At 39.9% G+C, this 24,105-nt stretch overlaps 1 protein-coding gene across 1 annotated transcript in view; it reads left to right on the top strand.

Annotated features, from left to right (window-relative positions):
* Positions 1–23,833, top strand: part of CCDC81 (coiled-coil domain containing 81) — a 35,570-nt gene extending 11,737 nt beyond the window's left edge. The window contains exons 4-15 of the mRNA XM_090267806.1: positions 384–640; positions 2,888–2,967; positions 4,572–4,690; positions 6,114–6,237; positions 7,726–7,819; positions 8,228–8,374; positions 9,222–9,326; positions 14,071–14,243; positions 15,415–15,493; positions 15,705–15,922; positions 21,100–21,225; positions 23,391–23,833. Of these exons, the coding sequence (XP_090123932.1) occupies positions 384–640; positions 2,888–2,967; positions 4,572–4,690; positions 6,114–6,237; positions 7,726–7,819; positions 8,228–8,374; positions 9,222–9,326; positions 14,071–14,243; positions 15,415–15,493; positions 15,705–15,922; positions 21,100–21,225; positions 23,391–23,532 (1,664 nt within the window). The 3' untranslated portion in view covers positions 23,533–23,833. The remainder of the gene's footprint in view (positions 1–383; positions 641–2,887; positions 2,968–4,571; positions 4,691–6,113; positions 6,238–7,725; positions 7,820–8,227; positions 8,375–9,221; positions 9,327–14,070; positions 14,244–15,414; positions 15,494–15,704; positions 15,923–21,099; positions 21,226–23,390) is intronic.
* The last annotated feature ends 272 nt before the right edge of the window (positions 23,834–24,105 follow it).

Below are 24,105 nucleotides of genomic sequence, written 5' to 3'. Positions count from 1 at the left end.
AATATACTCAAAATATCCAAATCAATAAAGTTATTGGTGAAAATGAAAATGTGTTTTTTATTTTTGGAAAAAAATGTAATGGTCCTTTGGCCAGCCCAATACTATGTCTCCAAGAAAAAAAAGTCTAAAGCTTGTCTGGAGTATAGTTTAGAAAACTAATTGTTCTTATTTTGAGTGAAAAAACATTATATTTTTAAGAAAATTGTACCGATTGACATCTGTTAACCAGTTGTTAGTTATATTGGGTACAACTAAAGGCTTCATATTGACAATTCTGTTTTTCACTATTGAGAATCACACAATGATTTGTAAGTGTATGTGATATATCCTTGTTGTAATTTTCACTTCCTTTCCCTCACCCCAACTGTCTTTTTCTCCTCTAGGTGATATTCCAATTGTTCCACTTAATTTTGCCATGATATCCCTAGAGAGTTCATTAAACAGGGATACAGTGGAAGGATGTGTGAAGGAGACATTGCTTTGTTTATCACGATCCATTTCTATCAAACAAAATGTGGAGTTCACGTTCAAAGGAATCGGTGTCCTCATGATCAGAGATGGCAGGGTGAAGATGAGATTTCTGAAGGACTTCCTTTCTACAATGGATGGAAGTGGGGCTTTGGCAAAAGCCCTAGCAAATGTAAATTAATGTTTTCCTTCTTCTAACCCCTCTCCCCATTATAGCTCTGAATTATCTGTAAGTGTGTCTTTAGGAAAATTCAGGTAGACATATTTTAAATGGCAGTTACCTTAAGTGCAAAGAAGTACTTATGTATAGATGATAACTCTTTGACAACAAGATGTTGATTCAACACGGGAGGAGACAGATACCGTGTCACTCCCGAGTCGGACTGCACAGCCATTCTCGGCGGTGCAGATAGACTCTTAAGAAGCTACACCATCGTCTCTCGAGACGGACGGCTGCCGACGAACTCTTTGACAAAAAGTTTAGAAGGGCAAAGGAACATTAAACTAAGTTTTGAGTCAATATCAACTGAAAAATATAAATTGTAATAGAAACTGTTATAATTCTGAACATTTTACAGTACCTTATAGCTTACAAAGTTCTTCCACATATATTATTTCACTTGAGTCTCAAAATCCAAATGAAAATAAAGCCAGCATTTATCATCATCCTGATTTTACAAATAAGAAAAATGGGACTCAGAGAGGCCTCTTGGGAAGCTTGAAGTTGGGGTGCTGATAAGTAGTGGAACTGAAATTTAAGCCCAGAATTTTTAATCACTCTTGTTTTCTAGTTATACTATTTTATTTTAAGGGAAGTCTACAATAAAATCTCATTCAAGTCATGGATATAGATCTTTAGCGTTTAATTTGCAATGTTGTAGAAGAAATTTTATAATTGACCCATCATTGTTAACAATTAAGTTGCTGGTGTGGCCTTCATGTTATGTTGTAAACAGAGTTTAAGGAGTCAGTGAAATAGCCACTCCACAGGACTAATTGAATACTTAGTGTGCTTTAGGTGCACCTCTGGGAACTAACATAGTTGGTATGAATGAATTGGATTGTCACAAATATTATGTAATGCTGTGTGTCGCACCCCCCCCCCCCAACCCAGAGCAAAAGTCTGACTTTTAAATGAAAATCTATGAAACAAAAGGCTATAAATATGCTCTAAACCTACCCTCTAATTTCTCCTTTCATGGAGCAGATTTAGGTGGGGTTGTGCATAATGAGGCTTTAGTGTTTTCTCCACAATCTGGCTTCATACAGGATTGTTAAGAGGGATGCCAAGCCTGTGTATGGAAAGTGGAGACATGCACAGCTATAACCCTCTCTTTTCCATAAAGAGACAAGGCAAGATCATTTTTAAAAGAACTCATCCTGAGAGACATTCTCTGGAAAATGGGGTTGGAAGCAAAAGCAGATGGGGAGCTGGTGCATGTATCACCCTATGGACAGAGCATATTGAGGGATCTGAGAAGTCTGGCTGCCAAGAAACCCCTTTGACTGCCTGAAAGTATTTAATCATGGAACTTTAGGTTAATCTAATACTCATTAACATCTCTAAAACACATTTTGGGGAAACTGCTGTAAAGTGGTGAGAGTGACTTTCCCCCCCCCAAATATCCCATTATTTAAACCCGAGTGCTGACCTGCAGAAGACTTCCCCTAGGAAGCTGTCTGCTTATTTCAATGATGCTGCTTTTGTGCAAAACGCTTTTAAAACCTCTTTCTAGGAATTCCCTTCAAAGCCTTTTGGGAGTTATATCATTCATCCAAAAAAAATAATAATTTTCTATATTATTCTATACTAGTATAATGTAATAGTGTTTACTTTATAATGTAATGATAATTATAATAATTGCTATTTTTTGAATACTTACTAAGTGCTGGCCACTTCCATAGGGTATCTCATAAAAATCCTATAAATTAGACCCTATTATTATTTCCAGACACCTGGGGTCCAAAGTTATATAGCTGTTAGCAGTGTGGGAATTTGAACATGAGTCGACCTACATCCAAACCCTTCTTTTAAAATCCAAGGTCCAATTTTAGAGTTATTTGGATCAAGAGTGGAATTCATCAGTTTGCTCATTTTCTTGAGAGTTTCAATAACTTGGCTGGCTAACCTCTTAAAGATGTGTCAGAGAACTTGTCCACTCTGAAGGCAATTTACAAAGAGGAAATGGTTTGAGAAACTGGCAGCATCATTGGAATTTTCATGTCACTAACTGTGGTGACTATTTTGATAACTGAGATCATTAGTCACTGAATTTTAAGCTCTAGACTTTAAGCACTAAATACAAATAACAATAAAGTTGATCATAGTAGCCTTGCCTCTGATATACCCCATAGCTTTGATTTTTCTGTGTCCTGGACAACAGCTCAGGTGTAATCCTTCTTTGTCTCTGTCCATCAGAGGCCTGGGACAGTGGACTCAGTGTTATCTAGCAGAGAAAGCTTCAGGAAGCAGACTAACAGTGTGCTTGCATTTCCAAGGTCAGTGTTTTAGTCCACAGGCTCCTCTGGGCACCAGTAATCCTTGCTGCTCTGTTAATCTAACTGGGTAGTGTTTCTCAACATTTTGTAGCTCATGCTCTTTTTAATAGCCTTACCCCAGGAGTGCAGTAGAGTGGGTGTTGCTGCTGCTCACAGTGATTATAATAGTGATAATGAATAATAATACTAGTTATCATCTATGAAGACCTTCTTAGATGCCAGGTACTATTAAGAACTTTCTAAATATTGTTGTATTTAATCTTCACTAAAACCAGTTCAGATGTATATTGTAATTTTATCCATTTTATAGAGGTGCAAAATTAATTATAATTTTAATTTTTTTAACAAGTGTAGAAACATGGTGCAATATTAAGAATATGATTAAGAGCCAAGAGACTTGGGTTTTATTTCTGTTTGGCCATCACTCATTGTGTTCTTAATCACGTTTCTAATTTCTGTGCCATTAACTATTATGCATTTCAGATGGAGGAAGTTTGAACAATAACAACCAACTTCCCAGAATATTATTTTCTTTCTCTCTTTTTTTTTTGAGTCTGTGATATCTTATGTTTGTTGGTTTGGAACAGCTTCCTCTTGGAAGGACTGTATGACTCATACCTCAGCAAAATCAGTGTGAAGGCCAGAATAAGCCTTACAGATTAGTTAGTCCAGCCCCTTCATCTTGCAGATGAAATGGCCACACAACTAATTAGTGGCCAAGCCAGAAATAAAACCATGGCTCCTGACTGTCCCAGTGTTCTTTCCCTTGCACCATGGTGCCTTACTCATTAAAAATAAATCAATGGATTCAAAATAATTTTATGATTATACTTTCAAAGGCAAATGTGGTCATCCCATTGGACATATTTTGTATTAAGCACTCCAGGAGGGAAATAATTGCAGTGAGTCAAGGATAAATTAGAAATCCTAGAAATGGACATAAGGACTCAAATACTCAAAATAGTTGTAGGTGTTTTATTGATCTGAAGTTTGGCCCTTGAATTTATTGGAAGTTCCCCCTCCCCAACCCAAACTTTAACCCAAGACTCCATACCTGAAACCAAAGAAAATCTACAACTATACACACAAACTAAACAGACTCCTTCTCCCATTGTGCCTTTGCAAATCCCTCAGTTTTTCCTGGGAAAAGGTTGGAGAAGTGGAGAGAAGAAAGAACGAGGGGTATAATGGTTATTTCTGGGCATACTCTGCCTATCAGGCTATGAATCCTTGCCTTTAAGCTATCCAGCAACCACCTTTTACTGTATCATCCCTATGGCACCTGGCTACAGAACTGGTAAAGACAGACAAATTCAAAATGAAATCAAACCCCAAAACTTGAATCCAAGTCTTCAAAGCAATTTATATAAGAGCTGCTTTTGAGCCCTCACTGTAGAGGGGGAAAGTTTTGGTGAGCTCCTAGACTGAGCCTCAAAAATAGTGAATGAGTTGATGATTTGTATCAGCAAACCAAAACACTCACCTCTTGAGAGAAGTGGGCTTATTTCAGAATCAGCAAGGTCTCTGGGTTGGTTTGCAGAGTTGACAGTTCACACTGTCACCTATTCGGGTCCAGATGGACAAACATTTTGGTTTGTTCCTAGGATTGAACTTAAGGAGATGGAGAACAAACCACCTATGGAGATCATTATGGAAGAATGTGGAAAGAATGAACCAAGGAAGTGCAAGTTAAAAGACAGGACAGACAAAGAAGATGCTAGAGGTACACCCAGGGTCTTAGACTATGATCTCTTTGCTGGCTTCCCCATTGGTTAAATGGGTCAAAACTCAGATGCTTACAGGACCCAGACAGGTAACACAAATGTGTCAAGTGGGTTGGATATAACATGATAGGGAGATGTGCTAGCATAAATAATCATTTTTATGAAAATGAAGAGTGGTAACTTTACATCTTTGATATCTGGCTTAATAGAAGATAGTGGATCTCATATCTGTGTTTTCATTTAATCTGTTGTGATATGTTGTTTTGGTTGAAGCATGTGAAGAAAAATAGAACCTCAAAGACTTTTAAAAGGGTTCCAGAGATCCATCTGTGGGGGTTGCCAGACTACCAGTTGAGGACTTCCTCTATCATGTTGTTGATTTGTGGAACTGTGAGAAAAGTGGCATCAATTTTTCTGATGTTTCAAAAGAAGCAGAGGTCCTGAAATCTATTGATTTTAAATATTGACAACTAATTGACTTTGAAACCAAAAAGGTTGATTGGACCAAACAAAACATATCAATGTGTAAACATTGGTTTTGTAACGTGGTCTACAATATCGCATATAAACTGTTAGCCTAACAGTCACACGATTTCATTTCCTTAGCCTCTCATCTGCCACCGTTCCCTACAGCCCCTCCTTTGAGCAAAATTGTCTATTTATGTTCTTCTAACATGCTTTTACCCTTCTCTGACCTCATACTTTTGTCCACTTTTCTCCTTTTGCCTAGAATGCCCTTCCTTTTCTTACAATTTATCCCAATCCTACTCCCTTCTTCGCACCCTTTTCACATCTCTTTTCCTCCATGAACACTTCTTTCATCAGTGGATTCTGAATCAGCTTCTCTCATCCCTGAACACATCAGACCCTTAAACACTACACTTTTTGTTTGGGATTTAGACATTTTCCATTATTGTCCAGAGCTGCTGTTTATGCAATGTATATAAAGTACTTAGCTCTATTGGCATGTAGTAAAACCTCCACAAGTGGGAGTTCTCATGTCTTTTGTTTATATCTTTTTTTTTTTTCTCCAACTATATCTGTTGAAAGATCTTTAAGGGTGAAGACTTGCTTCTTAGTACTTTCTAAAGTGCCCAGTCATGTTTTGCATGTAATAAGTATACAGTAAGAATACATACAGGGTGGGACAAAAGAAGGTTTACAGTTGTTCTTATGAATAATAATACAATAATTAAGATAATGAAAGAATAAGCTATGTTTTGTGTACTCACAACTGTAAACCTACTTTTGTCCCACCATGTATTTTTAAACCACACTAGGGTGAGGGACAATAATTTAAAGTTAAGAAAGTGTATCTTATGTGAAAAATTTCTCTGGTAAAATTCTGAGTTTAAAAATCTGTGTTAAGTACAAAATACCCATTTAAAGTTGCAAGGAAACTCACTTTTAAACATCCTACAGAGATCTTATCACCCGAGAAACTTCCAGATAGAAAAGCTATCTTCTGTGGCGAAGTGAAAGTCATCAACTTGCCAAACAAGTTTGAGCAGAGTGGGAGTCAGGGGAAGAATATGAAACCTGAAAGGTAATGCATTGGTATTTTTTCTGTTACACTTTACTAAATATATTTTTGAGTCATTTCTTGGATCAGATAATTTTAAGTAAATGTTTATTCACTCTTTCACCCAGTATTCTTGAGTACATTCTATGTACTAGATGATAGGGATAATAGAGACAATCAGCTCACGATCCAGTGAGAAAGACAGAAATACATAAAACAATACATTCAGTAGGTTCAACGTTATGACACAGATGGAAACAAAATAGCATGGAAGAGGGAATATCTCATTTTCCTTGTGGATTTGGGAAAACATCCCTTGTTATTTTCTGAGTGCTTGGATGTTATGATGTGACACAGTTTCATATTTAGATCAAATTAGAAAGCAGTTTTGCCATACATGGCTGGACTCACTAAATGTTCTTTGAGTCAACGAATATATTGCAACTTATGATAGCCATGTCTTTTTCTTGTTATGTCAAAAAAATTTCTATTTTCTCTTTCTCTCTTTGAGTAGGATAGTTTATTTTTAAAAAGATTTTATTTATTCATTTTTAGTGAGGGGGAAAGGAGGGAGAAAGAGAGGGAGAGAAACATCAGTGTGTGGTTGGTTGCCTCTTGCTGCCCCCAACTGGGGACCTGGCCCGCAACCCAGACATGTGCCCTGACTGGGAATCAAACTGGTGACCCTTTGATTTGCAGGCTGGTGATCAATCCACTGAGCCACACCAGCAAGGGCCTGGAACAAGACCATTTTTTATGCCTTTGCTGCACATCACCAATTTTCTTCAAAAAGATTGTACCAAATTATCTTCCTAGAAGCAATAATATGAGGGGCTGCTGTCTTCCTTACAGCTTTGCTGATACTGGACATTTTATCCTCAGTGGCTTCCCATTCTCACCCAGGGCAAAAGCCAAAGGCGTGTTTATGGCCTGAGAGATCCTGCCTGATCTCTGATCTCCCTCTAGTCACACTGAACACAGGCACGCTCCCAATTCCAGCACTTCACACTCATTCACTCTGCCTAGAAGCCATTCCTCCAGCATTGTGTGGCACTTATCATTACCAAAAATACTATATAGTTCACATATATTTTTGGGGTTTATTGGCTGTCTGTCCTCATCAAATGTTAATTCCATGAGGACAGGGACGTTTTTGTGTGTGTTTTGTTCTTCTCTGCATCTCCCATACTGAGAACAATGTATATAGTAAGCACTCAATAAATTGTTGTAGAATGAATAACTTTTATCCCCATTTCCCAGAATTGGTAACTGAGACTTTGCAAGACTACCCAGCTTGTGTAACGGTCATCAGTCTGGAAGCAAAAAATCTTGTCAAACCCACGCTTATCTGACACAAAGCACAGGCTCTTAATCTCTATACATACCGGTGCTTTGAAGAAAACCACTAACATACTTATTCTTTTTTTTAATATTTACACTTGCCTCTAAAATTATCATCGCTCTATATGTTACACTATATTAAACACTAATTAATGTTGCCTTTTTTTATAGCTTATCATCTTCAAGGTGTCTGAAAAATGACACTGAAATGAAACCTAAAATTCCTCCAGCCACTGCTTGCCAGGATCATAATAGGGCAGGCCAGGTACAGTGTCTTCAAACAAACAAAAACTTAATCAGACTCTTCCTCTGACTTCTCTTTCTCGATGAGAGTTCTGGAAATCTCTTTTAATATATGGGTATGGCTTCAACACTCAGGACCTGAAACTGGACTGTGATAAATCTATCAGTCAAAATCTACTAGTTAACAGAAACAGGGGTGGGAAATCTCTTACTAATTTTCAGTTGCTATAGGTACTTCTGATCCAATGAAAGTTCAGTAAATCCTCTTGCATATATCTGTGGGACCCACTCTACAAATCTCAGTTTACTAATTATCATTAATGTATCCTTTTATAATGTGTGCTTTTTGATAGCCCCAGCCTTGGGAGAGCTTGTGAAGGTGAAAAAGTAAAGGGTAAAATTTAATTTGTCCTAAAACTTGGTATTGTAGGAGATGTGTTATGTATGTTTGCAACGAGCACAACGCAATACCCCATTGTACTACAGTGAGGAGAGGAAGAGGAGAGACGTAGAAGATGAGCACCTCATACAGCAATATCAAATGTTGAAACATCAAGAGAGTTTCTTGAAACGCCAGGTAATTCAACACCTTGATTTAGAGTATTTAACACAGAACAGTAAAACATGATTATAAAATGCCATTTAAAATGTTCTGTCAGCCCTGACTGGTGTGGCCTAGTGGGTTGGGCACTGTCCCTCAAACCAAAACATCACCAGTTCAATTCCCAGTCAGGGTACATACCTGCGTGGCAGGCCAGGTCCTGGTTGGGGGTGTGCGAGAGGCAAGCAGTTGATGTTTCTCTTGTACGTAGATGCTTCTCTACATCTCTTTCTCTCTCCCCTCTCCACTCTATAAAAATAAATACATTCTTTAACGAAATCAAATGTTCTATCATATGCCTGTATGGTAAGATATGTAATTGTTTATGTACTACAGGACTAAAACTTAGATTCACTAATAGTAAACAACTCTGGGATGACTATTCAAGCAGGCTAAGGGCTAAGTTTTAAAGGTAGAATTCCTGAATTTATATGGCTTTATTTTTTGACTTCTGGTAAAACATAGTCCTGCTCAAGGCTCTTTTCTTCAAAATCATGGCCTATCTCAGGATGCAAAGATAGAATGGCACCTTTGCATTTGCACTATCAATAATTGGCCTGTGGTCTCTAAAACTGACCCCATTGCCCTCTCCTGCACTTGTGGTTTCAGGTAACCACTTATGATATCTTCCATTCCTCCTTTTGGTCTCTGTACGGGTGTTGCCTGAAGCCCAAGTGCAGGAAATAAAACACCTTCTCCAACCCAATTTTATAAACCTATGAAGATACTGGTTTCTACCGTGGTTGGATTATTTTAATGTTATAGAATTAAATTTTTTAAAGGCTCTGTTCTAATGTGTTATAACTTTTTTCCTGGCCTAAAGTTAAGAAGTATGGCTGCTAGAGAACAGAATCAAAAAAATGCTGCCTATAATCTTGGAGTTGCTGAAGCCACGAGAATCCACAAGAATGACAAACCTGGATATTATGTAAGGTTCTTTTTGGAATTTTTATTGTGAATACCTACCCCACCTGTGAATTTTGGGTCCATTCTCTGTTGTCTACAAAAGAAATGTCCAGCCTATAGAAAAGTTTTATAGGAGTTTATTAGAGCCAAAATTTTGAGTACATATCTAGGAGCAAAATTGGAAAGCAGTGAGGAAATGCTCTGGAGAATGGCAATTTTGCAGCTTATTTTATACATTAGAATCAAAGGAAGGTTACATGAAATCCATTGGCGGGAGATTAAGGAGGTGGAAGAAAGCATAGCAGAGAAATCTCTAGGACTGGATAAAAGGCAAAACGGAGAAACACATACTTCTTTTACATCGGTACAAGATAACTAACATTGACGGCACATACAGAGGGTAGGCGGGGAGCAAGATATCAATGTGGGTTCTGTGGTCTTGTGCTCTGGTACCAGTGCTCGTGCTTTCGAGGGGTAAGGAAGGAAAATTACTCTGAGATTTTAAAGATATGTCATCCCAGATGCATAAGAACAATGGACAGAGCTCACTGAAGGGAAAGGTTGATCTTTGCTAATGAAGCTATAGGCCTGGATCATGACTACCTGCTGTCTGACCTGCTCAGTTAGGAATTTGTGATCAGACCAGCCTGTGTGGTTACTTTTGGTCACCGAGTTTGTAAGGCTCATCACGTGGCTTCTCGGAGCTTGTCAGGCTTAGTATATGGCCTCTTTTTCTTTGCCACTGCATTGCAGGTTGGTCCGGTTTTTAACTGGCAGAGGTAAAGAGTGGGTTGTGCAAGGTTGAATCTTCCTCCCTTCTAGGGTAGGAGTGGTCCAGGGTCAGCCTCCACCACACACACATTCACAATCTAGTTCCTATGAGTCACTGCAGTGATTTCTAATGACAGAAATTCCCAATCAGGAGCTGGGGTGGGTGGTAGGGGACAGTATACTCAAGTCCTGCCCCAGGAACAGCTGATCTAAAGAAAGAACCAGCATCACCTGAGAGCTTGCTGGAAGTGCAGAACCTAGGCTCCCGCCCAGACCTCCAGAATGGGAATCTGCATTTGAATAAGATATTTAGGGGATCTGTGGGAACGTTAAAGTTTGAGAAACCCAGCTTCAGATGGAGGTGAGCCATCTGCTTTGTCATTGACTTTCAGTCACCGTGGGCCCTCCTTTACTTCTGCCCGAATCTTTCTCCTTTCACCCACTGTCTAGGTGGTAGTCTGCCACTCTGGACATAAATCTAACAAAATATACTTTTTATCTATAATCTAACATTTATTATTGAATTTCTATGTGCTCGCCACTGTACTGGGGGCTAGGAATACAAAGATGAATAAGACAAGGTTCCTTTCTAAAGAGGTCTAGAGAAGATAGTGGGGGGACAGATTTAATGGGATGAGTGTGGTATACTAAATGCTGTGCTAAGTCTGAACATAGCACTATGTGAGCAATGAGGAGAGTCACTTGATCCAGACCAGAGATCTGGGAAGACCTAGTATTCAGGAGTTAGGAAAAGATTTGAATGGAAGGACTTTCCAGGCAGGGGCTGCAGGGAGGGAGGTTAGAGCATTGTGCTTTTGAGATTTAGGCATGATCTCTCTTTCCTCTTAGATTCAAGTTCCAGATTATATTTATTTCTGCTCACCCAGTATTTCCTCTTTGATACATCTATAAACATCTTAAACTTAAAAAGGCAAGAACAGAACTTTTGATTCCTTTTCTCAACCTGTTCTTCTCTTGGCTTTCTCGTTTTAGTAAGTGGCATCACTAGGCAGAGAGTTGCAGGCACACGATTCCAGATTCCTCTTCCCTCACATCCAACCATCTGCAAGTCTGGTTGCCTTTACTTACAATGTATCTAACATCTCTTCATTGTCAATGTTACCACCCTAGCCTAAGCCACAGTATAAGGCTGACCTTCTGCAATACCCTCCCTAATTAGGCTTGCTGTTAGCCTTCCTGTCTTTCTACAATCTATTTTCCACACAGCAGCCTTTCAAAATGATTAACCAAAATATATCTAATGGCCTCTCATTGGATTAGAATAAAATATTTTTTTTCAGATTTAATGTGTTTTATTGATTAAAATATTACATTTGTGCCAATTTCCCTTCCCTCTGCTCCCCTCCACCCGGTGGCCCCCCTCCCTCCAGTTGTCCCCCCCTTTTAGATTATGTCCATTAGTTGTGCATACAGTTCCTCCCAACCACTCTCCGTCTATTCCATTCCCTCCTACCATGATCCCCAATTCCTATATCATCTCCCTCCCTCTCCCCACTCCCCCTCCCTGTTGACCTCCCCCCAATATGCTTCCCGTACCCACAGTTCCTTTCCACTCTCGTTGCCTGTTTAGTTTGCCTTTGTTTCATCTCCCTAGCTTCTGTTTTTTAAACCAGTCCCTTTAACATCTCATATAACAGTGGTTTGGATCTAATGAACTCTTTCAGTTTTATTTTGTCCTGGAAACACTTTCTCTGTCCTTCTATTCTGAATGACAATTTCGCTGGATAGAGTATTCATGGTTGTAGGTTTTGGATTTTCATTACTTTGAATATTTCTTGCCAGTCCCTTCTTGCCTGTAGGGTCTCCCTTGAGAAGTCAGCTGATAGTCTAATTGGGACCCCTTTGTACATAATTCTTTTCTTCTCTCTTGCTGCTTTTAAGATTCTCTCTTTATCTTTAATTTTTGACATTTTGATTATAATGTGTCTTGGAGTGGTTCTCCCTGGGTCCAGTCTCTTGGGAACTCTCCTTGCTTCCTGGACCTGCAGATCTATTCCCTTCCCCAAGTCTGGGAAGTTCTCCTTTATTATATTTTCACTCAATTTTTCAAGTTCTAGTTCATCTTCCTCACTCTCTGGCAAACCAATGATTCTTATGTTGGGCCTTTTATAGCTGTCCCAGAGGTTTCTGATCCTCTCATTGTTGCTTCCCATTTCCTCTCTCTGCATCGGTTGACTGCTTGTTCCTTCTCCATATTCCAGTTTGTTGAAATGAACTCTGGATTTTTTCCTCACCATCTGTCTCGTATGTGGTTTTGTTCCTTTCGTTATGAATGTTTTTCGCTTCTTTCTTATCTTTTTCCTGCTCTTTTGTGAATTCTGTAAGCCACCTGATAACAATGGCCCAGAACTGAGCCTCTGACAGGTTTCTTATCTGTTCATCTGTCAGGTTCTCTATCTGTTGCCTGGTGAGCTGTGCCACCGGGATTTCTATAGTTGTCTGCCTCATTTTGACAGATGCGTTTTGTTTTCTTGGGCCGGCTGTAGGGGGCAGTGCCTGTGTACTGGTCACGACCCAGCGACCGGCGCCTGTCCGCGACCTATTTCGCAGCCCTGTGGTGCTTTCTTTGGGGGCGGGGGTCCAAGATGGATTCACACAGTTATTCAGCTAGGAGACCGGGATCCGTCCTCCCGCCCCCCTGGGCCTCACTGTTCAAGGCGATGCGGCGCCGCTCTCCCCAGCGCTGGGGTCGCGCACTGCCAGGGGCTTGACTGCAGCCGGGATTTTTCGCCGCCCCCGCCGCTGTCCCAGGTGCGACCGCAAACAGTGCTGCCCTCTTTAACTCTTACCTGCCCAAATGGCACCGCTGGTTTATAACTTCATATGTTGGGCTTCCGTGTAGTTTTATTTTCTGGAATTTCTAGTTATCCTTTGTTTTGAAGTAGTTGTATTCCTCTCTAGTTGTAGAGGGAGACCTAGCGTGTCCGTCTAAACCTCCATCTTGGCCGGAAGTCAGATTAGAATAAAATTTAAACTTACCTTGACCTATGGGGTCCTACATGATTTGGCTCCTGCCACCTGCTTTGGGCTCCTCTACTTTATTTTTTTAATATATGATCTGACTTTATTTGTTTGTTTTTATTTATTTTATTTTTAGAGAGAGGGGAAAGGAGAAAGAGAGGGAGAGAAACATCACTGTGTGGTTGCCTCTCACTCGTGCCCCCAACTGGGGACCTGATGTGCAACCTAGTCATGTGCCCTGACTGGGAATTGAACCAGCGACACTTGGCTCGCAGGCCAACGCTCAATGGGCTTCTCTACTTCTACTTTCTCCTTGTCTACTATGCCTCAGCCACTTCTTTTTGGTTATAAAAACATGTCTAGCTTATTTTCATCTAGTGTCTTTGCATTTACTGTTCCTACTCTCTGGGACACAGGTCTCCTGATACTTGCAATGGAGGTGATGTGGTCATCTCCACTGAAAAGGTTTCCCTAATAACCAACCAATTTAATCCTATTCCCACCCAGTCACTTGCACTTATCACTGCCTTAAATTATTGATGTATTTTTCACATGTTCACTGTCTGCCTCCTGCACCAGAGTGCAGGCTCAGTGAGGGCAAGGCTGTCTGTGGGTCTCTGTTCTTGGTCACTATTGAATCATCAGTGTCTAGAATGGACAGGCCTGGAGTGAGTGTTCAGTTCTCCCTCCTCCCACCTCTTCTCTGTCCTTACTCATGCTTTTACACTCACTCTGAATTCCTTCTTCGTTCCAGCTCTGTGTTGTATGTGCTAGCTCAGGACCTCCTTCATGAAGTCCTTTTTCACCTCTCACATAGTGGGCTTTGGTTGGTTCTGCTCAGACTTAACCTTGAGCACATTCATATTATCCTGTAGGTTACCTCAATACTAGCTTGATCACTGTGTTGAGGATTTATAAATATTATAAATTAATAAGTATTCCTGATTGATTTTAGTCTTCTTTGTTGCTTTTTGGTATTATGGCATAAATAAATTGCTTCTCTTTCATTCTAGAAATCCTTCCTATTTGATAAACGGCCATTCAGTCCTGAGACTAATGCTTTAAAGCAAAAGGAACATCTCCAAAGTCTCCTGAAACAAATGGATAATAGATGGAAAAAGGAAATAAGCCAAAGACACAACAAAGAGTTGATGGAACGCCTAGAACAAATACAACTCACAGAAGAGTGAGTCTAGCTAGACACACTCAGGAAAACAGATTTGGAATTTTCATGTGGAGCTTATGTTCATGTGGGATTTAATCAGCATTGGTAGTTTTGCACAACTGTAACCAACTGAGCAAACTCAGCTAAGCAGCCAGTGCCATAGCATAAGATTTCATTAGAAAAATGAAAAAGCTATTATAATGATCATTACAGTAATGATTGCCAATCTATAATTACTTTAATTATAGAGTTTCATTTTCTATTGTTTGGGGATCACTAATGCTGGAAAGGACTTGTCTTGAACACGGCATCCATCCTAGCCTTTCCCAGGTGATCTCAAGGCAAAGCTGAGGTTTTATGATAAGTATGTAGGGATGTCCTGTGGAACTTGGGCAGGAATGTATGTAAAAAAGCCATGAAATGAAAGCTTTTCCTCTCCTCCACCCACAGTTTCTTAAATGACATTGTCTTTAGTTATCTTTATTCCAGCTCAAATGTGGTTGTACGTTAGTCTCAATTCCAAATTTTCAGGAAAGAGAACCTGAGGGGTTCTGTTTGGGTCATCTGGGACCCAGGATGGGATCAGAGCCACAGAATTCAAACATTCCTAAGGGTGCCCTGCTTCTGCTACTGAGATTAGGAGAGCAATTACAAAGGTTATTCCAGTGTGAGAGAGACTTCTAAAACAAATAGAACTAGTTTCTGTGACCAAAAAATTGTATTTCTGTGAAATGTGTGTTCCATTTGATCCATTTTACAGATTATGTGGGTTTTCTGGATATGAATCATAACTTACAATAGGAAAGATCACTTTTCTTTAAAAGGAATCTTATGAGAAATAATTTTAGAGAATGAATAGACCCTTTGTGCTTTCCTATCTAGACTTTGTTTTAAAGAGTCGGGGGAGGAAGAGTGCCTGTTGTAGTAATAGTGCATTTGTATAATATGGTTGGTCTCCTGCTTATACCTGTCCTATCTGTCCTGTGTTTAATACATTGTCCACTAGCCTATGGATCTGAATTACTATTTTCTTTCTTAAAACAAAAGCTCCTGGAAGGAAATGTGACTTTTTATTTACCAGGCTCTTGTTCCTATTAATACTTATTAGACAGGTTTTGATGATTGTTAATATGTATTACTGAAGACTCAGTAACAAACTTTGGCCTCACCTTCTCTTATTTTTAACTGCCAGACTTGCTGCACAAAGAGCCAAGTATATAAAAGATAAGAAGGACGAAACAGAGTGTTACAAGAAAGCTTTGGATGCACAGGTAAGGGAACAATTATTAACTCATAAATTGTGTAGTGCTTCAATAGCATTTTGAAAATATGTGTAAATACTGCAATGTGTTGTTTATTTGGTTATCTTGAGGCCTCTCTTCCTCCCTGTAAGGTTTTGGTATTTTACTGCTCTTCAGCCTCGTGCATAAAGTTTGTTCCCTGATATAATTGTAACCTGCATTATGTGCGTCCCTGTTTCAGATAAAAAACAAATTTCCCCAGCTGCCCATATCTGAGCCAGACTCTTCTGAGCCCATCTTTGGTAAGAGTAAGGAAGAGCTGGCGGTGAAGCGAGAGCGAGAACAGAAGTGCATGAAGTGCCAGCTGGAGGCAGCTGCTAGCCGCAAGAGGAAGGCCATCCTGAATGAACTGGTGAACCAAAAGTGGGATCTGCAGATGCTTCAGAAGACACAAGAAGAGTAAGAGACCCCGGGTCATTCTTCCTCCTCCTCCTTCTCTTCCTTACCTTCTGTTCCCAATTCCCCCTTCTCTCTCTTTTGTTCTCATGCAGCAGCAGAGAAGCAATAATAACAGTGCACACACTGAGGAGTTACTATGTGCAGAATATTGTTCTAAGATTATTATATGCTTAATTTCAATGCATCCTCATAATTCACCCTATGAAGAAAAGTTATGAAGTTAAAAAAAACCCCATAAACTCTCTTGACCAATTTCTCTCTCTAGTTACCTCTTCATATTTTCCCTTCCCTTTTCAGTACAACATCTTAAAAGAGTTGTCCATACAAGCACTATCCATTGGAAATACAATGTGAGCCACAAATGTTCTGTTGTGCTCAAGTAGACACAGATGTGAAACTCAGGACCCTTCTCAACCTGCACTAAACCCCCTTCCAACAAAGAACTGTGCATGTAGTAAGCTGTACCGATGATTGCTGGGGGCGGGGGGGTGAAGGTGACAGGGGAGGCAGAGAAGGACGTCATGCCATATCAGTGCAAGTACCTTTAAATTCAAACAACAGACACCTACTTTTATAAAAGGCCTAATTAGGCACCGACCAATGGGGAATTTATACAATTACTAAAGTGCTCAGGAGTTCCAAAAGGGCTTTTCTCAAAGGAGTCTCCTCTTGTTAGAAGTCAGTTGTACTAATAAAAAAAAGAAGTGTTATTTTATTAAAATTTTATAAATGGTCAGTGGGATGGTGCAAAGACCTGTTATGTTCTATACCAAATAGGTTCAGACATGAAAATATGAGTAGAATAGTAGGTTGAAGATGGAGTACATTGTGATACAGCTGGGGTGGGGCCATTAGTTGAGAGAGGTAAGAGCAGTTAAGTGCATGGCTTTAGCATCAAGTCAGAATGGGATAGTCTTGCATCTGTCCAGGGCAATATATGTCTATACTATGTCTTAAATATTAAAATATTTTTATACTTAAAAAAAGAGCTGTTGCCTTGAGCCCCACAAGTGCCCCACCCTGCTGCCCAGGCTGCCCCAGCCCCTCCCTGGGATCCCCCACCCCACCCCGCTCATTATCTTACCCCTCATGGATGAATACCACTTCCAATGTCCATCCTGATTGATTGATGTGGTTCAGCCATTTTACTAGTGAATATCAGTCATGTTACACACCTGTGAGGCCATCAGTTTCCTTATCAGCTGTTAGGGATAATACTAATATCTACCTTCAGGGTGTCTGAGGGTTAAGTGAAATAATTCTTGTAAAAAGCTTCTGTGTTAGAGCTAGCAGGCTTCTCATACCATGGCGACTCTGCCTTTCTATCGCGCGGTCACTGCCTGTTCTGGCACTTTGTGTTTGTTGCAGAGATTAGTGTGGCTTCCTCCTCTGCTTCTAGCCCTTGGCTTCTCTAGTTGTCTCTGAAACTGGAGTTAGGAGGGTGAACTGTGTCATTTCCAAGTGGTATGACCCGAGCCAAACCACACACACGGTCGTTGAGCCCTCTTTTCCTCATATGAAAAATAAGGATAATCACACCTGCCCTATATATGCTTACTATGAGAATTCAATGAGATGATGTATGTGGAGACATTTTTAGAAACTGCAAAGCTTTGAACAAATATGAACTGTGGTCTTTATTTGGTTATCTCTATGACCACAGCTAGCTAGACTTTGTTTTCTGTATGGGTCAGATCCTTGCTTTATTCCAGATTTTCCCACATTTGTCATCTTTTCTAACTCACTGCCCTCTGGTCTTTCTCAAAATGTGTTCTTAGGTCTTTGTATAGCAAATAGAAGGTCATTTCCTTTTAGAGGGAGTAATTTAGTCTGTGTAATCAAGCTTGCTGAAGTATTTTTTACTTGTTTTATCGTTTTTAAAAAACCTTGTGTTTTTGTTTAAAAATATAACAATTCATGCTAATTAAAATGTCAATTAGTAGAGAGATTAAAAAACAGATTAATAATTTCCCTTGTCCAAGTAGTCAGTGTTAAGGTTAATATGTAAATGTCTATACTTTCTCCTATTCCTTATAAATATATTAAAACAATATACACATATATTTTCCCTTCTATTTTTGTATATGAAAATGAGACCTATGGGCTCTTATACATTACAACCCAACCTTTCTTTTAATCTTATAATGAATCATTAATTTATGTCTATGGCAGTGTGTATATATGAAATTCATTCTTCTAATTTAATAACAATAATATCTATAATATAAATTACTATAATTTAACCTTTGCACTGTTAATAAACATTCACTTTGTTTCCAGATATTTTGCTTTAACAATTTTTTATTAAACATTTTTAATATATACTGGCTATATATATATATATATAATTTATAGTTTTGAAAAAATTTTTATTGGATAAATTTCTGAAAGTGGGGTTGCTAGATCAAGCATATGGAAGATTTTAAATATTACCAGATACTGACAGTTTACTTTCTAAAAAGGTACAGCAGTTTGCTTCCACAAGCAGTTTTGTGAGAATACTAGTTGCCTCCCCTCTAACCCTACTTCATTTTCTCACTTCCTAGGCACTTAAATTAAATTGACTTTTTAACCTCTCTTTTCAAAAATAATATAATAATAGCCAGAGAGCATATGAAAAGATGCTCAACATCACTAATCATTAGGGAAATGCAAATCAAAACCACAATGACATAGTTGTTTCTTAACAAATGGTTTCCATATTCTGTGAAAAGTATGCAGTGAGCCTTATTCAACCATCAGCTGTCATTGTTTGCTCTGTTTGAAATAGATGCCATTTAGCATTTAACTATATTTCTGCCTTTCCAAAATAAGAGGTATTTCATGTTTTATTGAATATTTAACTTATGTAACTTGAGATACAGCAATTCTCTACTCCAGTGACTAATGATGGCAAGGCACGAAGGTGAGATTTAAAATATGTGTTTTATATTATACAATTAAACATTTTAATTACAATCATATATATATCCTGGAGTGTCAACTCTATGACAGTCTGAATGAAATAAGCAGTTAGTAAATTGTTCATGTTTTCCCCTGCACCTCACTTATGTAGATGTAGGATAAAGTCTTTTACTATTTAAGATGCATATGTATATCAGTTTAATGTATACATATAAGATGGCTATCTTATTTTTCCTAGGACTTTATGAAAAGAAAACGTTTATACATTTGCTGAAAAGTGTAATAATTTTTCACAAATGCAAAGATAAAATGTGCTACTGTTTATTTTGAATTATAATATATGTGGTTTGATTGCCTTGTGAAACATACAAATCAAGAACAATTACAGATTTTGCTTACAACCACACACACCAAGAACATCTTGTAAATTATTCAAAAGATGAAAAAGGAAGAAAATGGTCTATTTAGTGATAGACAAAACTATTAAAATGCAAATATAATGTAAAGGGGAAAGATAAAGAAAAATAAGCAAGGGGAGAGAGAGAGAGAAAGAAAAAGGTTTTATCTCACACCCATTAGGATGGCTCCTATGAAAAAACAAGTAAGTAATAAGTGTTGGCAAGGGTGTGGAAAAATAGGAACCTGTTGCATTTTTGTGGGAATTTAAAACGATGCAGCCACCACGGAGAACAGTCTGATGGTTCCTTAAAAAATTAAAAACAGAATTACAATATAATTTTATAATTTTACTTCTGGATGCACATTCAAAATAATTGAGAACAGGATCTTGAAGAGATATTTGCATACTCATGTCCTTATCAGCATTATTCAAAATAGCTGAGCAATGGAAGTGACCCAGATGTTCAACCACAGATGAAAAGATAAACAAAATGTGGTATACACATATAATGGAATATTATTCAGCCTTAAAAAGAAGGGAATTTTGACACATGCTATAGTATGGATAAACCTTGAGGACATTATGGCTAAGTGAAATAAGCCAAACGCAAAAAAGACAAATACTATATGATTTCATTTACATATGGTATTTAGAGTAGTCAAATTCATGGGAACAAAGTAGAATTGTGGTTGCCAGGGGCCAGCAAGAGGAGGAATGGGGAGTTGTTTAGTGAGTATAGATTTTCATTTTTACAAGGTGAAAAGAGTTCTGGATATTGGTTGCACAACAATGTTAATATACTTAATACTATATATCTGCATGCCCTGGCTGGTTTAGCTCAGTGGATTGAGCGTCGGCCTGCGAGCTAAGTGTCGCTGGTTCGATCTTCCAGTCAGGGTACATCAGAGAAGGAAAACTCTGACTCCAAAAAACCTCCGCTGCCTTGCGGCATACCTCTTCTGGGGAAAGGCTAAGGGAGTAAACCCCGACAGAAAATCCGGAGCCGGAGTCCCTAAGGCGGTTTGACGTTGTAGTCAACACCGGCAACTCCTGCGGCGCACCTGAAGCCAAGCTGTATTGACTCCGTCTTTCCCTTGGACCCTTCAGCTGCGAAGAGAGGGGGGGTCTGCTGCATGGGCAACAGCAGACCCTCCATATCACCCTGCCCAGGCTCTGTAGCTTCAGCTCCACTGGAGAGGACACTCCAGCGTCATCGCAAGATGTCAATTCAACACGGGAGGAGACAGATGCCATGTCACTCCCGAGTCGGACTGCACAGCCATTCTCGGCGGTGCAGATAGACACTTAAGAAGCTACACCATCGTCTCTCGAGACGGATGGCTGCCGACGACGACGATATATCTGTACACCCAGAAGTGGTTAAGTTGCACAATTTTATATTATGTGTTTCACACTACAATTAAACTATGAAAAGAAAAAAAAAGTTATAAAAATATATATAATAGGCACCATTCAGTCATTGAGCTCCCATTGTATGACAGGCATTGGTACTTTCTGCATATTCTTTCATTTAATCTTTATAATGAGTGCTCGGACCACTGCTTGTTAGAGGAGAATGTGGCCATGCTATTGGGAAAAGTGAACCAGCACAGAGCATGTTATTGAGTTTTATTGGAGGGTGCTGACACCTAGTGATGGCTGCTACCTGTAACACAGAGCCCTTCAGAGCTATGTTTTTTAAAAATTTTTATTTTATTTTTACAGTGTTTATGCCTTCTAGTACATTTCAAAGAGTAGTGAACAAAACTGGGAGGTTTTTGTTTAATTTACCATAAAAGGAGTGGGGCTGCCAAGGATGGTGCACATCCTTCCCAGTATTGTGAATGGAATCCGACTATTCTGTTCTCTCCAGGCACTTGGCAGACAGAAATGCTGAGCGCGAGCGAGTCAAAAAAATGAACAAAAGCTTACAGGAGGACTGGAAACGGAGTGCTGAAATGAAAAGGCAGCGGGACCTGGAGGAGAAGGCTTTCGAGCGGTAATACCTGTTTGAGTCCAGAAGTTCTTTGTTTGCAAAGAAAATGCCCTCTGCTCCTTGCTTACTTTCCTCTAATCATGGGTTGGCAAACAGGCTTCAAGTGCCAACTATAGCTGATTAGTAGTGGCTGCCTAGAGAACTTGGTGGAGAAAAGAATTTTGGGTTTAGTGGGAAAAAGTGCTTTGATGTCTGTTGTGAATATGAGATTGGAGAATATTGTGTTGTATTTTATATAGTTGCCATCTCTGCCCTAATCTTGCCTCTGCACAGGGCGACTTTCTTTTCTTTTTTGTGGAGGGTAGGCACTGGGGGAGGAGGACAGGAATTCTCTTTGGCAGGAACTAGTTGGAAACAGGCAGACTGAGTTTCCATCTGAAGACATCCAAGGCTTACAGAATGCTCATCCAAGGTAAGACTGGCAACTGGAAAAGTGAGAAAGCCATTATGGAACCAGCCAAAAACATCTTCCTGAAATGTATTATTATGTCCCTGTTTCCTCTCTGCAGCTGTCTTTTTATAATCTAGAGTGAGGGAATTTACTCACAGCTTTGAAAATTAACACTAGCTTGGGAGAAGCAGCTAAGATGAGGAAAGTAAACACCTTCCTTATTTGTAAGATGAGGAAAGTAAACACCTTCCTGACTTAGCTAACACAGGAGTTTGGGGGATCAAATAAAGAGGTGGAAAAGTACTACTCTTAAAAAAATGATAATACTTTGCAAATGTAAAGTATGATTTCACAGAACGTTAAAAACTTGAAAAAACAGACTAAGCCTATATAATCAAATGTTATAAAAACCTGGATATACCAAAATAATATTTTAAATTTCCAACTAATAACTAATTTCTATCACAGATACAATTTGTTATAATGGACCTTGATCTATAACTCTCCCTTTCCTTCTAGATTTTCTTTTAAGACATTTTTTGGGGACTGTTTTTGTAATGGGTAGAATCCGTATTTTGTGGCAATGAACATATGAGGGATGACGTGGAAAATAGGTTCCAAAGGGAAAGTGGGATTGTTTGGTTGTTCGGAAGAGGAAGGCAAAGGGGAGAAGGGAGTTCAAGCCATTTCCTCCATGTTGGGGGAAAGCAGATAAAAGGCAGTGAGGAGGATTTTAGTAGGGTTTTGGAAGAATGCTTCCCCAACATTAGACCAAAGATAGAGGAGACATGGGAAATAACCTTGTGTTACAGGACAACATAGCTATTCCAAGGACATGGCAGAGCAGACCTGTTCCCTGAGGGCCTAGGCCAAGTTGTGGGCAGGGACTCCAGCAGGCAGCAGGTGGGAAGAAGGAATTGGTTCTAAAGAGAAAACAAAGCAAAAGCAAAAACAAGGTTCATACATTTGCAGTTAGCACATGATACTCCATATTATTGCCAAGGCGAGCCAGGTAGGTCTTCCCCTGCCTTCTGCCAAGGTTGTTATTTTTCGTTTTAAGGCTGTTCTTGATGTTGCTTTTTACAGAATTATACTCCTGTAGAAATTTTGCTGGGGTAGAGGAACGTACCAGGCGCTGTCCAGCATAATCAAGAAAAATTACTGAAGTAGAAAATCAGTTACTTTCGTCCCTTCCTCTCAGTTTCAAGCTTCTCTTGTCCTCTCCCTCTTTGCCTTCATTCCCTTCTTCTGCTCGTAACTCTCCAGAGGCCTCTCGTCTCTTGTGACTTCTACTGAACTCTTAACTGTCTGCTGGGGTGATCACTGTTAACTAGCACTTTGATGGCCTGATTTCTTTCTCAAACTGTCTCCGGGGAGCCTGTCGGGTAAAGGAGCATCCACATGGCAAAGCAACAAACACAGAGGCTTTGAAGCCTGGCTGCATGACCTTGGGCAAGTTAGGGTGGGTGTGGCTGGGGAGGAGGGCTGGCTCAGTACTGTGAAGGCACCGAGTCTGAACCCTTTCTTCACTGGGGCTGGGGAGGTATCAGAGGTTTGGAAGCAGGAGCTGCCAGGCTGGGATGAGCTGCAGGTAGCAGCGTGTAGGGGGAGAGACTGCAGGTGGGAGATCACAGGTGGGTGGTAGGCTCCTGGAGGGCAGGGACCCCAGGGTTACTTTTCTCTTCTATCCCTTCCACTGCACGGGCTTCCTAGCTAAACCGCCAGCAAGAGCCCAGGGCCCACCTGCTAATCGCTGCTTGTGCTCACCTCTCCTCAGGGCCTCAGACAAGGTGTTCCTGCTGGACCAGTGTGAGAAGTATCGGCGCTGCAAACAGTGCCAGCGCAGCACCTCCAACACGGGCAACAGCAACCTGTGGCCCCTGAACAAGCAAACGCGTGGCTCCCGGTTGTTTGTGTAAAACCCGAAGTTTGGACCTGCGTTTTCTGGAGGAAGTTCTTATGTTTTTAATGTTTGAAAAGATTATGTTGTACAGTTTTGTGTTTTCAGGAGTAGCTTGCTTTTAACCGCTTGTTGAAGTCACATAGACGGGTCCTCCCACCCCCGTAGAACCCCTCTGCCACTGGAGTTGGGGACGAAACCCAGTTTCATTCTGCCGGTGGCAGTGCCGCTGACCCAGACCTGCCACTCCCTCTGAGACTGTGTAAAAACGGTATCGTTTCTTCATCTGTAATGAATAATGTTGTAATAAATATTTTATACCTGCCTGTGTATAACAATTCATATTGGTAAAGTTATTGTCCCTTCTCTCAGCCCTAGATTTTTTCAGAGGACTGTATGTGTGTGAGCATCCCAAAGGTAGTCTAGGCTATTCCCCCCAGGTGATCAGAGTAAGGCTACCTGAGTTTTCTGGTTGATGACATACTGGGGACTTTGTTGGGACCTCAAGGGACCTTCTGGGTAGCATTCCATTGTCCAGCCATTTCTGTACCACAATTGTAGGTTTTTTGTTGGGAAAGTGTGTACTGCAAGT

The sequence above is a fragment of the Furipterus horrens genome, unplaced genomic scaffold (genome assembly GCF_987537825.1).
Source record: "Furipterus horrens unplaced genomic scaffold, mFurHor1.1.pri manual_scaffold_2, whole genome shotgun sequence".
In the NCBI taxonomy this organism is placed as follows: domain Eukaryota; kingdom Metazoa; phylum Chordata; class Mammalia; order Chiroptera; family Furipteridae; genus Furipterus; species Furipterus horrens.
Note: the sequence above shows the minus strand (reverse complement) of the source record. Positions and strands in the feature narration are given on the sequence as shown.